The following is a 21,548-nucleotide window of genomic DNA, read 5'->3' as shown; positions in this document are numbered from 1 at the left end:
CATCCCCAGCTTTCTCAGCCTGTCTTCATAGGAGAAGTGCTTCATCTCTCTGATCATCCTCACAGCCCTCTTCTGGACCCACTTTAACAGGCCCACATCTTTCTTGTGTTGAGAGCCCCAGACCTGGATGCAGCACTCCAAGTAGGGCCTCGTGAGGGCAGACACTTCTCCGTTCATGTAACACCAGCCAGACTCGAAATGCCTATAAAGTGCAAAAGTTAGGACAGAGGAGGACACTTGCTCTGCCTGCTGGCAGACATGCCAGTTGGGCAGCCTCGCCTGTTCACAAAGCTATGTAGTAGCAGTAGTGAGACAGTTTTTTTGAACCATTACGTGGAAAAATATAAAAAGAAAAAGAAAAAAGCAAGAACTCCCCAAAATCACATTGGCATGAACGGATCACGCTGCATTTTACTCATGCTAATACCGGGAGGGAAGGCATTCCTTTGCAAGGTGACATGCTGAGCAATCCCAACACTGGTAATACAAGAGGAAGAAAAATGATTTTTTTATATTCTAAGAGAGATATCCTGCCCTATTCATCCAGCTGATACTCGAGAAGCTTATTTGGCTTCTAGTGTAACTTTAGACAAAGCCAAATCTCTTTCCTCCCAAACTCATAATTGACCTTTAAGTTACTGAGTGGGGGTGGATGGTGTAAATTTGCAGCACATCCCTTCCCAAGGAAGCTGGAGGGTGTTTCCTGAAGGTGGCATGTGTCTGTGGTTTATTTTAACACTTACAGTATTTTGCCACAACTCGATATTTACAATTCACCTGCAGGACTAATCACAGCTCAGAGCAGTGAGTTGTCAAGAAACTTTACTCTCAGTTACTGAATTCACTCATGTTGATCCTGGGCTTCCTCATCTGTTCGTTTTCAGTAACTCTGCATCCCTTTACAGAAGGCTAAGAGTTTAATAAGCAGCATTTGACAATACACATTTCAGGGTCAACCATTGTGGAGTGAGAGGTCTTACTTGTGCATAATGATATCAGACCTGGTTCTTGAGTATTTACAGGTTGGAGATGTAAACCCAAATCTTCTAGGATCTCTTTTACCAGGATTAGCACCACGTATTAATAGGGTGTCCCCTAAGACAAACTAAAGTGGGTGCAAACATGATGACAGGCCAAGGCACCATGTTCTCCCTGGGGTAACCATAGCCTTTAATGTTGCTCCATTAAACGATGCTAATTGAGCTGCCACCAGTCCCCTGGGCTGCTCTCTAATTCTGATTCCTCCAGTCTCAGAATAACAGTGCTCAACAAACATGGCTTAAAAAGAGCCAGATTCAAAGTGGCTTACTGGCTCCTTAATTACATGCAATTAGCTGCCAATCAACTTGTTCTTCCACTCCTAAGAGACTGTGCTGTGGCCTGGGAGGGCAGACAGGCAGGTCTTGCTTTAACTCGTGTCCCAGCAGACTCAGAGGAGGTCAGTACCTGGTGCAAAGCAGAAACAGAAAAGGCAGCTGCAATTGCTCTCCCTGGCAGGAAGAAAACAGCCTTGGCACCATCCTGAGCCAGGGCTCCCAAGCCACAGTGGGAGAGGAAAACACAGCCCATAAGTGTTATTTCTTTCCCAGGTTTAGAGCAACATCTTTACTCTGTGCTTCAGCACGTTTCTGCTCCTGAAAAAGAAAGTTTGGGGATATTGCCTGCCTGCCAGCTCTGAGGGGGTAGAAAAGACCCTTCATGCGTTAGAGGAACTGCAAATACAGGCTCCTGGTCTCTGGGGCAGGCAGGGAGGTGGTATGCCCCAGGGACTGCACAGGGAGGTCTTTGGTGCAGCAGGTGCAGCTTAGGTGCTCCCAAAGGGGCATGCAGCTTAGGAAACACAGGTAGAAGAGAAGGGCTACTTGCATGATGGCAACCATGCTCGCTGACCTTTACCAACAAGCAGATGCTCACCACGGGAATTTAAGAATTCTGTGGTGGGAGTGTTGAAAAGGGGTGATCAATCTGTCCAATGTCAAACTTCTTAACTAAACATATACACGCTATCTCTTGAAATCACTTCACTTCCTGCCCTATGGTTATGTACCACTCCAGTGCTCATGGAGCTGTGAGTACAGACTACTGCAGAGCAAGTGCCACCTGCTTTGCACTGCAGGAGGAAGCAGTAGGTTGTTCTCCTTGCCCCCTGGGCTGGCCCCACTGTTGCCCCTGGGAGCAGGAGGGCTGGGAGCTGGATGGTGGCCAGGATGCAGAGCTGTAGCTGCCCCCTCAGCCAACATGGGAGGCAGCTCAGCACGACCCCAGTAGCACCATGATATGCTTTGCTTTCGGCTGTATAAGTGCAGGGCTCCCTGGGCTTTGGTGGGCCACACAGAGGCCTGCCACCCACCACCCCTTGGAGCAGAAACTCTGTAGGGTCTTTGTATCAGTGCTGCCAGTGGGGCTTGCCAGGAGGCAGAAACCCTCAAAGCAGCTCTGTGAACAGTGGATGGCCTTGGTCCTGGGCCCCTGCTGCTGAGCACAGATGGGGCCCAGGGAAAGATTTGTCTCTCTATAGCCATCTCAAAGGAGGTCCTAGTGATGTGGGGGTCAGTCTCTCCTCCCAAGCAACAAGTGATAAGAGGAAATGGCTTCAAGTTGCACCAGGGGAGCTTCCAGCTGGATTTTAGGAAAAATTTCTTCACCAAAAGGGTTGTGAGGTATTGGAACAGGCTGCCCAGGGAAGTAGTTGAGTCACCATCCCTGGAGGTATTCAAAAGACGTGTAGATGTAGTGCTTAGGGACATGGTTTAGTGGTAGACTTGGTAGTGCTAGCTTAACAGTTGGACTTGACGATCTTGGAGGTCTTTTCCAGCCTAAGTGAATATATGATTTGTAACTGGAGCTGGCTGCATGCACCACTGTTCACGCAGTCAGTCCATGGGCACCCACATTCGCAGCCCCCTGAGCGCCAGCATGGGACCCCCACCCGCTTGATGCCCGCAGTCTGACTCCGGTATCCAGCAACTAGCCCACTCACCCCCATCCCCAGGAGCTGTCACCGAGTTCCTGCTGCTCCAAACCCTCACCTCCCCGTGCCCCCCCACCCCCACCCCCCCCCCACCCAGGACAGAGACTGAGATCATGCAGAGAGGTTGCTGAGAGAGGATTTAATGGGAAGACAAGACAGGCTGTGGCAATCAGGTGCAGGGCTCAGTCAGACAAACACACTGACTGGCTACAGCTCACACGCGACCGGCCCCTTTTCTACCCTTTCAGTCTGTTCCCCATTCTGCTGCCCCCTGGCCCTTTCCCCTGCCCATCGCCTCATCACCTGGCACAGTCCCACTGACCCCCTCCGACATCCTGGACCCTCAGGTCTGCATCCTTGTCAGTCACTAAGTCCCAGTTCATGTGCAGTTTCTTGACAGTCCATCGGTTAGTGTGAGAGACCATCTTGTCTTTGTTGCCATTATGTTTGTTTGCCATGTTTGTGTCTCTGTGTACTTTATTGCTTCCCCCTTTTCCTCAGTGCCCACTTGAGAAGCTCTTCAATCAGATAACCATAATGGAAGAAACATTCTCACTCTCCACGTGTCCTTACCAGCAGCGTGACTGACTGGGCTTGGTCCTGGTTAATACCTCTGTTACTTGTCAGTCAGGTTTGTGTCTGTCTGTGTTCTTGTTTATGGCTTCCTCCTTTTCTTAATATCCCCTTTTGTGTTGAGAAAGTCCTTGAACAGACACCCTTAAAGGAGCAGACACTCTCTCCTTCCACATATCTTTACAATTAGCATGTAATTGAAAAATACTATCACAACTGTGTTACAAAGGAATATGGAATAGAATATAGCAGAAAAAAAAATGAAAAAAAAATCTTTATTTTACAGTTGTACAAATAAAAAAAACAATCCCCAATAGCTATACTTGAAATAATATTAAAGGGTCAGACATGACAATCCTGACAGAATACATATCAATACTTTAAACCACAGAAATTGTATTACATATGCTCAGTAGCAATAGTACTGTGCAGGAATGATGCTCTCTGTAAACGCTCTTCCTCTGTTTTATCTACATTTAGAAGAATTGTGCTTTTCCCTACACAAAGTAACAGTGCTCTTAAAAATAAATAATGTGCAATTTCAGAGTCATATCCTGAAATATACTAATCTAGATCCCCATCTAAATCCTGGACATGTCTCACCCAGGAAAGTCACTGTAAGGAGTGCTCAGCACTTTTCCAGATCAAATAAAATAAAAGGTACTGAACCCACAGCTCTTTTTCTTCAAATTGCAATGAATTTTTAAAAAAAAAAAAAAAAAAAAGGAAGAAAAAAGGTGCTGTCCTCAAGTATGTCTTAATTTTATTGTTTAACAAAAGAATGGTACAGTTTTTATTAGACATCAGATTGTGTAAACCGGCCAAAGTTTGAAAGGATCAGTAGATCTTGTGTCTGGAGAGTGGCTCAGAGCTGTGGGAGAAAGAATTGTCCCAAAGCTGAAAACTTAACAATCAAAGGTATTTATCTATTATTTTTATGAAATATAAGAGAAAAACTCTCTGCCACAGAAACATTAACGTAGCGATTTGAAAAATTACACTGTCTGCTGTCCTGATGTAGCTCCCGGTTCTTATTTTTAACATACATTTAGGAACCATAGCTGGCAACTGATATGACTTATGTGAGGATGAATTTGAGGAACACTCAGTCCATAGGTGTTCCACAGATGATCCTCAACAGTGCAGATATTGTCACAATATTAGGGATCCTTATTTTTATCCTATCTACTTCATATTAGCTGTTGATAGTGTTGGATGATAAAAGTAATAATCATAATAAAGCCTGCTTATCTGGTATGTGCTGTAGGCAGCACAGGATGTATGAATGTTTATGAAAAACAGAAATTATCCAAGGCAGCTACAGAAGCTTAAGCTGGTGACTGCTGCACTGTGAAGGACCACAAGGTGCTGCTGTAAAGTCCCTATTCATTTAAGGCATCCCTCTCCTTCCCCAGGTCATCTGTAGGGAAAGTGTCACACAGGGGAAGTTAACTGGTCTCTTTAAGGACCTGGGCTGCCTGGATACAAATGCACAAAGACTTCAAGGGCAATATAGAGCCATGACGTCTAAGGGAAAGGTGTGAGAGGATGTTTGCAATGAGTCCACTGTTACAGCCTCCCAGCAATGAGAGGACTAACAGGAAAACATCTGAGCATGTCCCACCTCAGGTCACCCTACTATAACCGATGGTCACAAAGCACCTCAAAATGGACACTGCAGCACACCAAACTGCATATATGCCAGGGACCCCCAGAAGCTTTGGGTTCCATCTGGACACACACATATATATATTTTAATTCATACAACAGCAGTAGAGTAAAAAGTCTCTTAGCACTTGTGAAAACCTGCATGGTCAAAGATTACAACATCTACTTGACTCGGATGATGTTCTGAAACCTACCACTCACCTCCTTACAAGTCCAACTCAGGACAAAGCTGAGGCAGGTGCGACAAGACATGGGTTAGTGAGGAGTCATATGCTTTCTGTGTGGAGACATATCTGGGTGTCAGTTTGAGTGGATGGTGCTTCGAGAAGGATTGGGGGTGAGGGTAAAAAGCCATGAGACTGCGGCTCATGGTACCAGAAGTGTGAAATATGAAGGTGGAAAGTCTGCAGGTTAAGGCCCAGTTTTGAGAAGGTATAGACAAGCTACTGTTGCCTTGGAAGGAGGTGCTACTGTCACAGCGTGTGTCAAAGCAGCTTTGAGAAACCTTGCCCTGAATCACCCTGTTCTATCAGACGTTAATCACAAGGTGGAAATTTGGACTCCATGGCTTGTGTATTAAAGTTGATTTCATTCACAGAGAATCAAATGTGACTCTTGCAAAACAGGCTCAGGACAAATTTTTCTTCATCTGCTGACTTGCAAAGGCAATCTTTGGAGTGGATGATATGCCAAAGGATCATGCTGCTATCCAGAAACACCTGGACAAGCTGGAGAAATGGGCTGACACGAACATCATGAACTTCAACAAGAAGAATGCAAAGTCCTGCACTTGGGAAAGAACAAGCCCATTGTGAAGGTGACATAGCACTGGGACCGGTGGCCCAGAGAGTCTGTGCAGTCTCCCTCCTTGGAGGTGTTCAAAAGTCATCTGGACATGGTCCTGGACAACCTGCACTAAGGTGGCCCTGCTTGAGCAGGGCGGTTGGACCAGATGAGAACCCTTCCAACCTTGGCCATTCTGTGTGATTCTCTGTGACTAAAACCTGCCTTGAGGTGAAACAAACAAACAAACCAAACCAAAACAAAACAACAAACCAACAAAACAAAAACAACAGCAACAACAATAAACTGTCAGTTTGTGTTTTAGTCTACTTGAATTCCCTTTTTGGCCTAACACTACAGTAAAGAAGAAAAGATATTCTCAGAGTAAAAAGTAAAGCTCATCAGGTGCTTTTCTGAGCTTCTGTGAGAGTGGCATCTGTGAATTCAACAAAGGAAAGTCAGTCAATTTATATAAAAAATGTTTTAAAAACTTGACAGCAGCAAAACCCTAACAGAAAGAAGAGGAATGTGCCCACCCTTCATCGAGGAAATACCCTTGTCCTAAACTACATGTTTATACAGCGTACATAGAACACTCTGTGGTTGATCAACAAGAATTAAATACATTCTGGTCTGTACTATCTAGTACCTAGTGGTGTCTTGGTTTCAGTGGTGATCATGTTATGACCACATTCCAAACATTAACATATAACTGTAGTAAACTGTCCTGTGTAGGAGAGACAGGTGAATAAGAAAAGATGCTACCGTGTCCTAGGTACAGCATAATGACTTTCTGTTTCCCATCAACTTCTGGCAAAACCGTTTACAAGGCAGTGGTTTAGCCTACTAAACTTGCATAATCACAGACCTCTGGCCATGCATGATGAAACACACTTGAACTTAAGAAGAAAATTGGTAACAAGTGGTGTTTTTATCTAGTAAATGTTTTTGAGTATTGTGCTACATATGAAAGTGTTCAGACTAGCTCAAAGTTCAAGAGATGCACTGAATATAATATTTGGAGATGAGGACCTAACCCAGAGTTGAAAACATAGCAAGAAAATACCCACACATTGTACCTGCATGTCTCCTCCTTATCCTAGACTGACATGAAAATGGTGGAACCACGGTGTTCTTCATTTACCTGCTCCATTAGAGATAACACGTGTCATTATGCACACATATTTTGTATCTTTGTACAAGTTGCACTGACACTCCACCCTTCCCTACCCTCCTGTAATTCCTTGTTCTCTTTTCTGAAAGAAGAGAGGAAAAGAATTCTCATTTTCATGAATAAACAAGATGCTAAGACAAATCAATGTAAGATAATGCAGCTCTATGTTATTTCAGGCAATTACATATCAGAACATCAAGCTCACAGAAAAGAGGTATATTAGAGATATCATCCAACACCATTAGAAATTTAAGCTTTAAAAGAGCTGCTTGATCTGCAGTTCATTTATTTTGCATTTAATTGGCTAAACCATTTTTTTTTCTTTAAACATGTTCCACTATGTCACCTGAGTTCCTTTAGACTTTATGTTTTCCTTTCAATTAGGAATAAAAATCATATTTATATTTGAATGCATGAAATAATTTCTTTACTCCTGCAGATTTTTCTGAAGAATTAAATTCTATAGGCAAAGTAAGTAAAGAGTCTTTGCTTTGAGATGCTTCACTCAAAACTTAAAAAACATGTTCCCTTCAGCAGCAAAGAAACATCATACTAAATCTACTCTATTTCTTCAAGGAAAGGAAAAATAGTGTACACTATAAGAGTAATCTTTGGTACCAAAAATAAGGGCACCTTTTTGTAAGTGTGTCTTCAAATCTGAACACAACAGAAACACTTCTCATTAAAAAATGGCTCAAAATGACCTATCTCTGAGTGGTTCCATGTATTGACAGCTGTAGCTAGAAAAACAATTGGGAGGTTAAAGGTTGTGTGACAGCAGGATACAACACAACAACAATTGACAAAGTATTTGATACTTCCCTCCACCCTCCCACCTTTTTTTTTTTTTCTTTTCTTTTTTCCCCCAAGACAATTCAATAAGATATTTACTTTTAATTATTCATAACATCCTCAAAACCGTTTAAGGATTCAAATACTCAAAAACAACAAAATCCAACCAACAGGAATAAGAAAAACAGCAACAAAAGCTGAGGTTATAATACAAGATCAGAAACAGTCCCCTGACTGAAGGCATTTACTTATCTGTTTGATCTTATGGACTTCACTTTCTCTACTCAATCTCATCATGATTTTTTTTTTCTTTTTCTGCAAAAGCCTGGTTTATTTGCTCAAGAGAATATTCGATCCACAGGGGATTTGTTCTGTGGGCTGTCTGACCACAGTGGCAAGTCAGCAGTAAGCAGGCTATATTTTTCTTCTTTAATTCATGATGAATGTATCACTGGATTCTGTAAACACTACTGAGTATACATTCAGGCTTTGTTCTTAGTGAAAGTGGCACTTACTTGAACCCTTGCAGTCAAGATAACTTAGTTTTATAGCACTTTACAGGTATAATAGCTGGTTATGTACTTCTGATAAAATTCCTTTTTCCAATGGCTTAGCGGGTATTGAAACATATCCTCACTGGGATCCCATTGCCATTCCACAACACCTTTATGATGAAGTGCATCTTCTGTACTTCTTACTGTACTTTGTATGTGCTTTATTGCTGTACACATTTCCCTGTTGTTAATTTAAGTGCTCCTCTATTATGTAATACATATAACGTTTTAAACTCTAATGGCATCCTGTGAGGACTGGCATTAGAAAAGTACCGATACTTCAGATCATCATAATAATGATATTTGACTGGTTTTCCATGTAAATCCTTCGGGAATGGCCAAAATCCATACAGGTGAATTTCATCACAAAATCTGGTGGCAAGCGTATACATGAGGAGACCAGTGCTGGGTCGTTTGATGTGGACCTTGTTCGTCAGCCAATAGCTGCAATGAAAAAAAGTACGTTAAAAAAATCTCATACAACTTGATGTGAATTATTCATGTCAACCATGTAAACGTGCTGATTGTGGATGACACCAACATGACACACTGGAGTGTCAACACACTGGAGGGAAGGAATGCCATCCAGAGGGCCCTTAACAGGCTTGAGAGGTGGACCTGTGTGAAACTCATGAAGTTCAACAAGGCCAGGTACAAGGTGCTGCATCTGGGTCAGGGCAATCCTAAGCACAAATGCAGGCTGGGTGGAGAATGGATTGAGAGTAGCCCTGAGGGTAAGGACCCGGGGGTGCTGGTAGATAAAAAACTGAACATGAACTAGCAACGTGAACCAAGAGTATCCTGGGCTGCATCAAAAGAACTGTAGCTAGCTAGCAGGTTGTGGGAGCAACAAGAGAAAGACATGGACCTGCTAGAGCAAGTCCAGGGGAGGGCCACAAGGATGGTCAGATAGCTGGAGCACCTCTCCTGTGAAGACAGGCTGACGGAGCTGGGGGTGTTCAGCCTCAAAGAGAAAAGGCTCTGGGGAGACCTCATTTCAGCCTCTCAGTACTTAAAAGGAGCTTATAAAAAAACAGTTGGGGAGAGATTTTTTACTAGGGACTATACTGACAGGACAAGAAGTAATGGTTTTAAATTAAAAGAGGCTAGATTTAGATTACAAATAAGGAAGAAGTTCTTTACTATGGTGGTGGTGAGGTACTGGAACAGGTTGCCCAGAGAAGCTGTGGATGCCCCATCCCTGGAAGTGTTCAAGGCTAGGTTGGATGGGGCTTTGAGCAGCCTGGTCTAGTGGGAGCTGTCCCTGCCCACGGCAGGGAGTTTGGACAAGGTGATCTTTAATGGTCTTTTCCAACTCAAACCATTCTGTGATTCTAAACTTATTTTTATCTATTCATTTTTATGCATTTATTTTAAACATAAAACAAACAAAAAGTTTCTTCTCTCTAAGCTGAGATCATGAATGGTGACACTGGATTTGGCATGCCTTTATACCACCTAGAAGAAAAGTGACAGTGCTGAAGAAAAGCTGTCTAAATGAGGTTCTCAGTTCAGGCTTTAAACCTAATAAGAACTCACAATTTCTGCAAATGCTAGAAAATCGCAGTTAACCTCCTCACTCCAGTGGTCAGGCAACACAGCCTCTTGCTATAAGCTTTGATCTCCTGCAGCATCCAGTTCACCTTATCAAGTCAGCCCTACTCAGGCCAAATGATTATTTCACAGGTTGTAGAAATAAATATAAAAATAGGAAACGTAACACGTTACAGAACTAAATACAAATGAAGCTTTACTTACTTTGCTTCTGAGTAACTACTTAAAGCTTCCTGTTTGCTAATGGCAGTCTTTGAAAATGTCAAAATCTTACATTAATAATTGTAAAATGGTTTGTATTTGTGCTCAGTAGCACACAATCCTACTGAAGCTATGGGACCGTTTTTTGTTTGTTTGTTTGTTTGTTTGTTTTTCTGAACCAGTAATAACGCGTCTGATTGCGAATTTAGAGGCCACAGGGAGTTTTCAAAGACACAAACACTGGGGAGATACAGAACAAATGCGAGAACTGAACAGGATTGCAGAATGTAACTCACATTGGTACCTTCAAAATTTGTCACCAACATTGTTTTTCACCCCCAATCTTTAAAAATAAAACTTCAGTGAAATAGTGCTAGCCTGGTTTGGTAATATATATATTAAATATATATAGTAAATAATGGCAGTCTGGCAGTACTGGTAAAGTGCTTTTCCCAGGTCTGATTCAATATAGAATTTATTAACACTTTACAGAAACACTGAAAGGCATTTAGAAACCTAAACCTGGTCAAACTGTGGAAACAAGCACCTGCAAGTAGGGAAACAAATCAGGACCTTAGATAGCATTGCCACACAGACATAAACCATTACACTGTATCGCTGTTTTCTTAGGTAACTGTAGATAGTTAATTATTACTACCACAGCCATGACAAGGGGACAAGGGAGATTAGCCTCCCCAGACCAGAGTTAGCCTTGTGTTAAACAGGGTTACAATAAGTTTGCAGCTTAAAGTATACAATCAGATTATTTTAAAGGCACTTAGGAATATAGCAGGGTGATACTTGAGAACATTCACTCACTTGAATGAGAAAAGATAGCAAAAATATGTCTTTAATTGAACATTAAAGTGTCTTAAAAGCATCAGGTGCTATGCAACATTAAAAATAATCATCCCATTGAACCTGGCCTCTTCAGTTTCCCTCTTTTCCAAAAATACACAGGCTCTAAAGGCTGGTGTCTTGCAAATCACAGACACATATGTGTGAAAGAGTGTTTTTTTTTGTTTGTTTGTTTAGTTTTTTTTTTTTCTATTGTACTCAATTTCTTTTTAGAAAACTGAAGGATTCTATAAGCAGAAAGCAATTCTAGGCTGACTGATTGCCTCTCCAAAGTCAACAGAGGGAATGACTCAGAATTTTGTTTGGCTGTAAAAAAACAGGATGGTAGAAAGCATATTCAAGAAGCAAATGCAATGGGAATAGTTATATATACAAATGACTCATGTACTATATACCATTTTTTCCAATGTTTTCCTAAACCTGAGTTTTCAGACAGAAGTTCTGGAGATATAATACTAAGCAGTTTGCTTCCTACTCTGAGAAACTGATCTGTCATTTTAAAACAAGACAAGCCAAAGGGGAGATTCTAATGACTCTTGGTCGACAGCCGGCTGAACATGAGCCAGCAGTGTGCCCAGGTCGCCAAGAAGGCCAACAGCATCCTGGCTTGTATCAGGAATAGTGTAGCCAGCAGGACTAGGGAAGTTATTGTCCCTCTGTACTTGGCTGTGGTGAGGCTGTACCTCAAATAGTGTGTTCCGTATCAGTTTTGGGCCTCTTACTACAAGAAGGACATGGAGTTTCTGGAATACATTCTGAGAAGAGCAACAAAGTTGGTGAAGGGACTAGAAAACAAGATTTATGAACAGGGGCTGAAAGAACTGGGGTTGTTTAATCTGAAGAAAAGGAGGCTGGGGGAAGTCCCCGTTGCTCTCTAAAACTACCTGAAAGGAGGTTGCAGCAAGATGGGTGTGGGTCTCTTTTCTCAGATGACAAGCAATAGGATGTGAGGAAACAGATTCAAGTTGCAGGAGGGCAGGTTTAGATTGGATATTACGAAGAATTTCTTCATGGGAGGGGTGGTTAGGCATTGGAATGGGCTGCCCAGGATAGTGGTGCAGTTGCTATCCCTGGCAATATTTAAGAAATGTTTGGATGTGACACGCAGAGGGACATGGTTTAGTAGTAGACTTGGCAGTGTTAGATTGATGGTTGGACTTGATGATTGTAAGGGTCTTTTCCAACCTAAATTATTCTGTGATTATTTTTTTTTCCTTTATTTTATTTTATTTTATTTTATTTTATTTTATTTTATTTTATTTTTATTTTTATTTTAATGTTTGCTTGTAGAGATGTTATTGAAAAAAACAATGCTGACCACTTTTGGCAATTTGCATCACAGATACAAAACAGACTGAAACTGAAACCCAATTATTTACTTTTTGTAGAAACTAGCATTTCCCTCTTTGGAAGTAATTTGGTGCCCACTCTAATCACATGCAGTCAACTATCTACATGAGTGTCTTTAGCCAAACAGTAATCAAACTTGTTGCATCTAGTAAAATAGTGCTATCATCCAAGCTGAATTTTAACCTTACAGGAATAGGACAATGGCTGTGATGAAGAAAATTAGCAGTAAACAGGTATATCTAAATATCTTAAAAGGCCACAACTACTTAGTGAGAGTTTCTGTACAGGAATAAGTATTAAAGATGTAATAAAGAGCTTCTCACAATTTTAGAATTTAAATGCAAATCCTTTCTTCTGCTCTTCGTAGTCCAAAATCATAGATAAAGGACGTTTAACTTACTGGTTTCCAAATTCTGCATTCAAAATATGGTACTGGTTGTGCTTACTGTTGAAAGTTTGCAACCTGGCGTAAATCCTGCCTCAGATCAAAAGAATACAAGTAACGCAATGAATGAAACATTTAGAGGCATTCAGAGCTCCAGCTTTCTGCAGCACATTTGATCTTTGCAAACTCCTGGCTCCCAACCTCTTCTTGAATTGATAAAATGGACTGTGTGGTGTGAGTAGCCTTTGTGATTTTGGTACTGAAATATGGGTTATCTTTTCAATCACTCAAGCTTAGTCACTTAGCTACTCAAATATGAAACTTTGTTAAGGCTGATTTTTAGAGATAATTGATGTTGTAAATGCTTTTTTGCACCTGCTTTCAGTTTCTAAAGTTTTGTTATAACATCAGTTTTAAGCCTAAACTTAAAGATAGGCCATAATATATTCTTCTTACCTCTTTATCTGATATGCACTAATTTTCTGTGCAATTAAGATTAGAAGGTGAGGGAAGCACACAGATCCAAAAGCACACAGCACCACAGATCCAAAAGAGGATCATTTGTTTCTCACAACTTTTCTCTAGATCTTCACTAATGACCAGGCAATTCCTGATTTTCAGGTAGGATAGAGAAGTAATTTAAATCTACAAAGGAATAGGTGCATCTTGCCATATTAGAAGTTGGAGTCCACGAAGCCCATATGTAGCTGGCTGCATTCACATCCTGCATCACTACAGTACTCCAGTCACTTGTTCTCCTGATAATTGTGCTAAAAAAAACTCTGTTGTGTGGCCATGCTGTAAAGCAGACTACTGAATTTACAGAAATGTGCCAATGTGTAAAAGCACTTTATTTCTGCAGCTTTGATGACTTGAAGATAGGTAGCTTAGAAAAAGACTGCAGAGATTGCCTGCCCATCCCCACGGCCACTGCCAGTCTGTCCTCACAGGGAAAGGCTTCTCATTACTTTGTTCTCTCTTGCCTTATACCTTTTTGCTGCCTGCCAAGATGTCCAGGTCCTTTCCAGGAGAGCTGATCTCAGCCACTCAGTCATCCCCCAGCCTGTATTGCTACAAGGGTTACCCCTTCGCTGTTGTAGGACTCCGCATTTGTTCTCGCTGAATTTCTTAAGTGTCCTGCTGGTCCATGCCTCCAGTCATCCAGCTAGATTTTCACCCAGCTAGTTGTCCAGTCATCCACACTATAATATCCTAAACTGAATACAAGGGTATTGTGGAAGACAGTGCCTAATGCCTTGCTGTCATTGAGGTGTATGACACACAGTGCCCTCCCCTCATATACGAAATGTAGAATGTTTGTAAAATGCGCAGTTATTTTACCAGCTAAACTTAGTAAAAGTGTGCAGTTGTCCCCTCATAAAGCAAGTTCCTTTTAAAGTGACTCACCTTTGTCACATAAGATTGTGTTCTGTTCCTATTCACACTGACAACAAACAAATTCTAATTGCTACTCTTAGAAAAGATTTTGACATTTTCTTGTGGAAGCTTATTTTTGTATTTCTATAAGAATATAACTATAATCATCAGCAGACAGCAGTAGTTCTCAATTGATAGAAAGTTGCACATTGAGAGATTCTGCAAGGATGTGTCCTGTTACCACGTGAAAGTAACACAATGGTTTGACATTGTGAATAGAAAACATTGCTGAAGTGAATGCAGATAGCATAGGAGAAAAGTGGAGGATAGGACTGAAAACAAAAACTGAGCTTGCTAGATTCAAGAAAAAAATAAGATACAATTCAATAATTCATGTACTTCTTCAGAGGTGCATGCAGAGGTTAGAACTGGTCAAAAGCTGCATATGAGCCAACAAGGCAAACTACCAATATCTTTACTATCACGTGTCTGTCATTTGAGATACTTGCATGTCAATTCTTGTTATCCCAGAAACTGAAAGAAGCCTTTCCACTCCAGGTAAAGAAGCAGAAATTGGATGACTCTTTACCAAGATGTTGCCATCCCACACTTGCTGTACCTCTATCAGAATCAAGCAAATTACATTAGAAAAATAGAAGCTTAAGGACTTTTTTACCATTGCAGTCAACAAACTCTCAGAATACCTGAGATCTGGCTTTCTAAATCTACTTTTGAGTGTGTGTGTGTGTATATATATATATATATACTTGTTTTGTTATTTAATTTTTATTTTTTTTAAACATTTTACTAGGTCTTTCAATCCTCAGAAAGTCATATTTTCTTGACCTCACTGAGCTCAAACGGTTTAACTCAACCTTGAATAAAAGTAATTGAAAGAAAGTAAAAACAAATGAAATGTAGAGTGTGAGCAGAATATAATATAATACATTCCTTCTTTGATCAGGCAGTAAACCACCTGGCAAAATGATTACTTTCAATCACAGGTACAACACTCCAACCCAGTTCTTTGTCACTGGGTTCTGAAACAGTTACAATGCAGTGCAAGTTACAAATCAGGTGTCTTGTACATTGGTCTTAAGCCTTGTGTCAGCAGTAAATTGGTATAATTTGTAATGATCTGGAAAAATGAATAGAACAATGAAGGAAAGGCGTATGAGCAGCAAAACTCCTTCTACAGTAGAAAACTGCAAGAAAAGCAATTAAGGATGTAAAAGTCCACACTAATGTATGTGACATGCATGGAATTTTATACACCCAGTAATCATTGGCACAAAATTGCTTTGACACTTGCACTCATGTGTTTACGGAACCTCAATATTTTGTCCTTTAAAAATACTGAACCTGCTTCTGCGATATGAAAATATCACCTATAGCTTAATCTGCAGTCAAAACCACCAGGCTTCCACATCTAGCAAGATACCTTTAACAATTATAAAAATTGAATGCGCTATTATCAGCATGATTTCACATGAAATGTTAATTGAATAACATGGTACTACCTGGTAATGACCTCTCACAGCTATTGACAAAAATTAAATTCGAATAAGCACACAAAAAATACAGACATCCGTTTTAAAGATAGTTGATAAATGATCTTACTACAAATGACTAATATATAGAAGAACTGATGCCAATCTTCATTACATTAACTGGAGAATTCAGATAACAATTGTTTACTCTGCTCCTGTGGAATAGGTGACTTCTGAATAGATTAAAACATGATATGTTCTTTCTCAAGGCTGTACTCAGTCAACAGGGAAAATCTGACCTGGTGAGCTACATTCAATCATCAGATAATTTAGCATATTTAACGTCTTTACTTGCTATAACTACATACCAAATTCCACAGGGTTGTTCAGTATAAATGGGATCAGAATCAGTCTGGGTATATTCCACTGCATTTTTAATTACTTTTCTGGACACGACTGAATCTGAGGAAACATATATGTTTATAACACTGAATAGCTCTCCAAGATTACATGTCAAGCTCTGTTAATTGAGTGGCAGGCTGATCTCTGTGTGAACCTATTCATACACATTTGCCTGTCACTGAAATTCCTTCTACAGCCACTAAATGGAGGGAGTATTTCAAATTAGCAATCTCAGAAATCTGATATAGTACATGAAAAATTAAAATTAACAATAAGTAAAACAGGAGAAAGAAGTGTGTGTAAAGATGAAACAGTCCAAAATTACTCAAGAATGTGTCAAAGGAATGAGCTAGAGCCTGTATATTGTTTTACTTACGCTCTCTCAAAAAATATCCTCAAAAATAATAATAATAATAATAATAATAATAATAATAATAATAATAATAAAAATAACCAACAAAGGATAACGGGAGAAAAAAGTAACTTCTGTATGAAGAGAGAGAAAGCAGAGTAGTGTGAAAAAGAGAAAACTAAGAAAGCTCTAAACTTATGTAGTGTGTAAAGAAGGTGAACAGGCTTTTAATGACTACTTTTAAACGAGCACTGCAACATAAAAGCTATGGACCCAGTGGAGATATTCAGTGGTACATCTAAAATAGGCAGATGAAAGTACTTTTTCATACAATGCACCACTGAACTACGAAATTCATTGTTAGAGGATGTTTTGGATGACGATAGCCAACCTATTAAAAAGTGTCAGATTGGTAACATCCACAAATACATCATTGCAGATGAAGCTCCTTCTCAGGGATCTGTTAAACTGTTGACCAGAAGAGCACAGCTTGGCACCTCTGCTGTTTCTAACTTTTATGTGTTGACACCTGGCATCAGTATGACCACAAGCTAGGGAGGGCTCTACTTGAACAGACACTTGAAGAGAACATGGTATGCTGGATGACATGGTGCAAATAGCAAATTATACTGAAGAAAGAGGTATCTTGTCACACAAGCAGCAGATAGCTTACCAGGAATCTGTGTTTGTAATTGTAGTCAGTTACATATTTAATCCCCAAAAAAGAGAAGTTGAATCACTTGTCTGACCTTAACCTTTCTGTGGTCAAAGCCTAAAATTCCACTAAAATTCCACAACCCTTCATCTAACCCTCTCAGTTTATATGAATGTATTAATTAAAAATGTGTATTTGCCCATTCCTTATTGAGATATGCCTTAGGCAGAAGGCTGCATAACAAAAATGTGAAAGAATTAGTGTAAATAATACTGTGAGTATGACAGCCAGCATGGAAACACTGCTGAAGGTTTGCATAAGACCTACTTTACATCTTTCAATGTACACTATTTTGAAACGGTATACACAAGAACCATTTCAGCAAAAGAACATGGCACTTAATGAAAATCTGAAACACTCACCAAAACCGTCATTTGCCTTTTTGTAAGCTTAATTCACTACATCAAAATTAAGGGCTCATTTTTGTTTTCCTATTATGCCTTCACTTACGTTGGCAAGTAAATTCAAATTCTTGCATATGAAGCAGATTTCAAAGAACACTCAAGAGCCTGGACTCTGCCTGGCAATCTTCCTGATAAAGAGGGTGAAAAGAACTAATGACATTAATGGTGAACACAATATGTTGCATCACCACAGCTAAATGTGGGCACGGCCAGCAGGCTGGCCTTCAGCGTTAACCACCGTTCCACAGAATCTTAACCACTGAATGCAGGCTTTACTGTCTCTGGCAAAATAATTGAGAACATATTGAAGTTTACTTTTACCTGTCTCAGAATAAAATGGTCCAAATTCCCTGTACAGAAGACTATTCTGCTTTGCACCATTGTTCTAGAATGATCTGCTCCCAGAGTGCTTTAGTCAATTTATGGCAAATCACCTAAATAAGAAAGGATCAGCTAAGGATAAAGAAATATCAAGATACAGCATAACACTGCACTTCTGTTGCCAGTGAATTAAGAAACGCTGGTCAAAGTTAAGACCAGTTAACAATATGAATCTGTTGCTCATACATAACAAGATTTTGGTGTAATGACTAGAATCCTCCACAGCCATAAGCCATCTAATAGATATTATTTGGAAGGATGGGGCAGTAAAGCTTATAGCTGAAGTAGAGAGACTTCATGGCTAATTAACAGGATACTTTTAAGACAGAGCATGTCTCAATCTTTGACCCATTTCCATAATATTTCCAAGCCATCACAATACTCTCATTAGAACCCACACAAGCTTCTTCAATTTTCATCTACAAAAAATAAATATTGACCTACATTTAGAAGAAAATCATAGGATGTACAAATCTCTTTAGAAATTTGATAAGAACATTCAACCAAAGGAAAAGACCCCTCCTTCAGTCCCTGAATCAATGACAACAGCTTTTTATGTTAAACCATCATTAGTCTTAGTGTACTAAGATCCCATGCTGCAGAGTTTTTGACCCATTCTTCATGAACAAGGACTTTCAAAATTGCCCACATATTGTTTTGATTTTAAAACAGGGCAGAGAGACAACAACCCTTTCTTCAGAAAAGCCCTCCAACATATACATGGCATAGCACGTCTACAGAAAATATGAGCCTCAATCTTGTCACATCTTGGAGAAATAGATTTAAGCCTTCATGTCCTTTGCAAGTTGTCTGCACTCCATGCTGTAGTACAAAGGGAGAATGAAGGCCTTCATCTTCCATCTGCTTCAGTAACTTCTGAAAGAAAATAGCAGCACATCTTTACGGAACCTGATTTTTAACAGGCACAGGGCATCCTCAAAGCGTACCTACAAAGCCAAGGTCTTCTTACAAGGCTGAGAGAAGGTCACGCTGTCCTCTGCAAGGCTAAGCACTGAGGTAGCTGACAACCTGACCACTGCTGTCATGAGATGCACTGCTATTTTCTTTCAGAAGTTACTGAAGCAGATGAAAGAGGATGTCCTTCACTCTCCCTTTGTAATACAGCATGGGAGTGCAGACAACTTGCAAAGGACATGAAGGCTTAAACTTACCCCAGATGTGACAAGATTTAGGTACTCCAGAATGTGAAAAAAAGTTAAATTTTATAACAAAAATTCTAAATTTTAGAAAAATCCAAGTTGTTCTAAGCACTTGTGCCTTTACACAAGACTGTTTGTACAAAACATACTTCAGCTGAAGACAGTTAATTTCTTCACTTAGCCATGAACTTTGGTAAATACTCTTATTTTCACACTAGTATGGGCTATGCTGAGTCTATGAAATTGGTTAATGGAAGTTATCTTTAAGTTCTATGGAATAAATAATAGGAATAAAATTCTATACTATTTAGAAATGGAAGTATTTTTTGACTGTGTAAAGCTTGAAGTATTTTGTGTGTTGTCTGCTTCCTACACAGGAACCTAATGACTACATATCCAGCCGGATAATAAAGCCATTCAAAACCTACTAGAGTAAATAAAGAAGTGACACCTAGGCAAGTAAAAAAAACTCTTTTTTTTTTTTTTAATATACTCTATAATTCCAAAGAAATGTTAAAGTTTCTATTAGAAACACTCTCCTTGAAGAAGTTGAATGTCAATTGGTTTGTTCCAGCAGCAAATAGTAAAAACCTGGAAGAAAGGACTTCAAGAAACAGTATCTGAAAAGCTTACAGAACAAAAAAGAAATGAAAGTGAACCCACAATTTAAGTAATAAACAATACATATTTATTGCTATTCAATACTACACAATCCAATTAATTCTGCACTTAATCTACGGAAATAGTTGGAATACTTATCTATGTATATTTTTAAAAAAAACAATTGTAATTATCTTCAAAAAGACTTTCTACAAGAAAGAAAACTACGATTTAACACATAGTTGACTTCAGATTTCACTGATGAGAATACCTGTCATCACTATAAAAGTGATAGTATACTAACCTGGTCTAGCAGGTTCTTAAAGAACCAGCCTGTAGAGAAACATCTTTCTCTAAATTTCAGTCTCTGGGCTACATGAAAACAACAGGAGTGCAGAGATACTAGCAGAGGCCTGTATATTTTTCTTTTGTGACAGTAAGTTACTCGTAGCACTAACAGGAGATGTCTCCAAGTGCTTCTGTTGAAAGAGAATTGATGCAGCTTCCAAAATGCTAGACATGTCAAAGAAAGTGATGTCTTTTTTCAAAAGACAGCTACAATGTGATTGAAAATGCTTTGCTTTCATTCCATGAGCAATATACTAATGATCAAACAGGCAAGATAACTTTTCTGGCTATTTATACAGACACTATCATTCACATTATTTAAACACCAGCTGAGTACAGGTACTCAGGAAAAAAATAAATTTCTAAAACTATTTTGCATATACACCAGTAGGCCTCTTCAAAAATATAGATGCATACTGATTTCTCTTAAAGGACAATATCAGTAAAGGTCCACCTTCATACAAGCAACTTTCATGTGGCTGGGTCAAGTGAATGACATGCAGACATAACTGTATTTAAAGATAAGTTGTTTAAAGATAAGGGTTGTAAAGGAGATTATATATGAGGAAAATTATCTACTTTGAATTTGAGTGTTATTTACATGCTACTGGCCTGTCGGATGTTTTGAACTGACTTTAGTCTGAAAATGCTATGGCAGTTATCTTTCTAGAAGGGATTTATTGATAAAATAGTTTAAACTATTATGGGAGTATTCTGTGATATACAGAGAATGTCTCTGAAGAAGAATGTCTGTGAAGCCAGAGACAGACTAACAGAGGAATAAATACTTCGTAATTCAGTTAACTGGATTTCTGGTCCCTCTGGAATCAGTGGCTAGGTGTACATTAGCAAGCAGTGTGGACAATTAGGATTTGCTCTGTAGGATGGGACAGTTGGTACTGAGTATGGGATGTCCACACCATGCACATAACAGATTTTTTTCCACCTGGCACCACAGACTGAGTGCCCATTTGCAGCTGGGGCATACTTGCTGTGCCACAGGAATGGTCCGGTTTATTTTCTCCTGAAGATAATGTGTTTTAAGATCCTTCCATAACATAAAGAACAGTAAAGGAACAGGACATTTACTTTAAAAATGCCCTGATTCAATATGGACATCCAATGACAGCTAACTATTGACTTAAATGGTAGCAGGAACAGTTTCCAAAATATTCCCTGAAGATTTTAATTAGCATGTTTAGGCTGTTCTTTGAGGTCTCACATTAAAACTAGCCTACTGTACTTAAAAAAGCAACATATCTATCTATCTATCTATCATCTATGTACGTATGTATGTATGTATCTATCTATCCATCCATCCATCCATCTCTATATAGATAGATAGATATCTATTTCCTAATAATGAAGGTGATGTCCTTTTTATTCTCCTCAGAGTCAACAAACGTGTCAAGAATGGAGACCATGAGAAAAGGTGCCAAATCTAAGCTGGGTTTGG

The 21,548-nt window shown here is 39.7% G+C and overlaps 1 protein-coding gene across 1 annotated transcript in view; it reads right to left on the bottom strand.

Annotated features, from left to right (window-relative positions):
- Positions 1 to 3,097: 3,097 nt before the first annotated feature.
- ST8SIA4 (ST8 alpha-N-acetyl-neuraminide alpha-2,8-sialyltransferase 4) overlaps positions 3,098 to 21,548 on the bottom strand; it is a 62,925-nt gene continuing 44,474 nt past the window's right edge. The window contains exon 5 of the mRNA XM_040541081.1: positions 3,098 to 8,959. Coding sequence (XP_040397015.1) covers positions 8,677 to 8,959 — 283 coding nt within the window. The 3' untranslated portion in view covers positions 3,098 to 8,676. The remainder of the gene's footprint in view (positions 8,960 to 21,548) is intronic.

The sequence above is a fragment of the Cygnus olor genome, chromosome Z (assembly GCF_009769625.2).
Source record: "Cygnus olor isolate bCygOlo1 chromosome Z, bCygOlo1.pri.v2, whole genome shotgun sequence".
NCBI lineage: Eukaryota > Metazoa > Chordata > Aves > Anseriformes > Anatidae > Cygnus > Cygnus olor.
The sequence above is the reverse complement of the archived record's forward strand: the minus strand, read 5'-3'. Positions and strand labels throughout refer to the sequence as shown.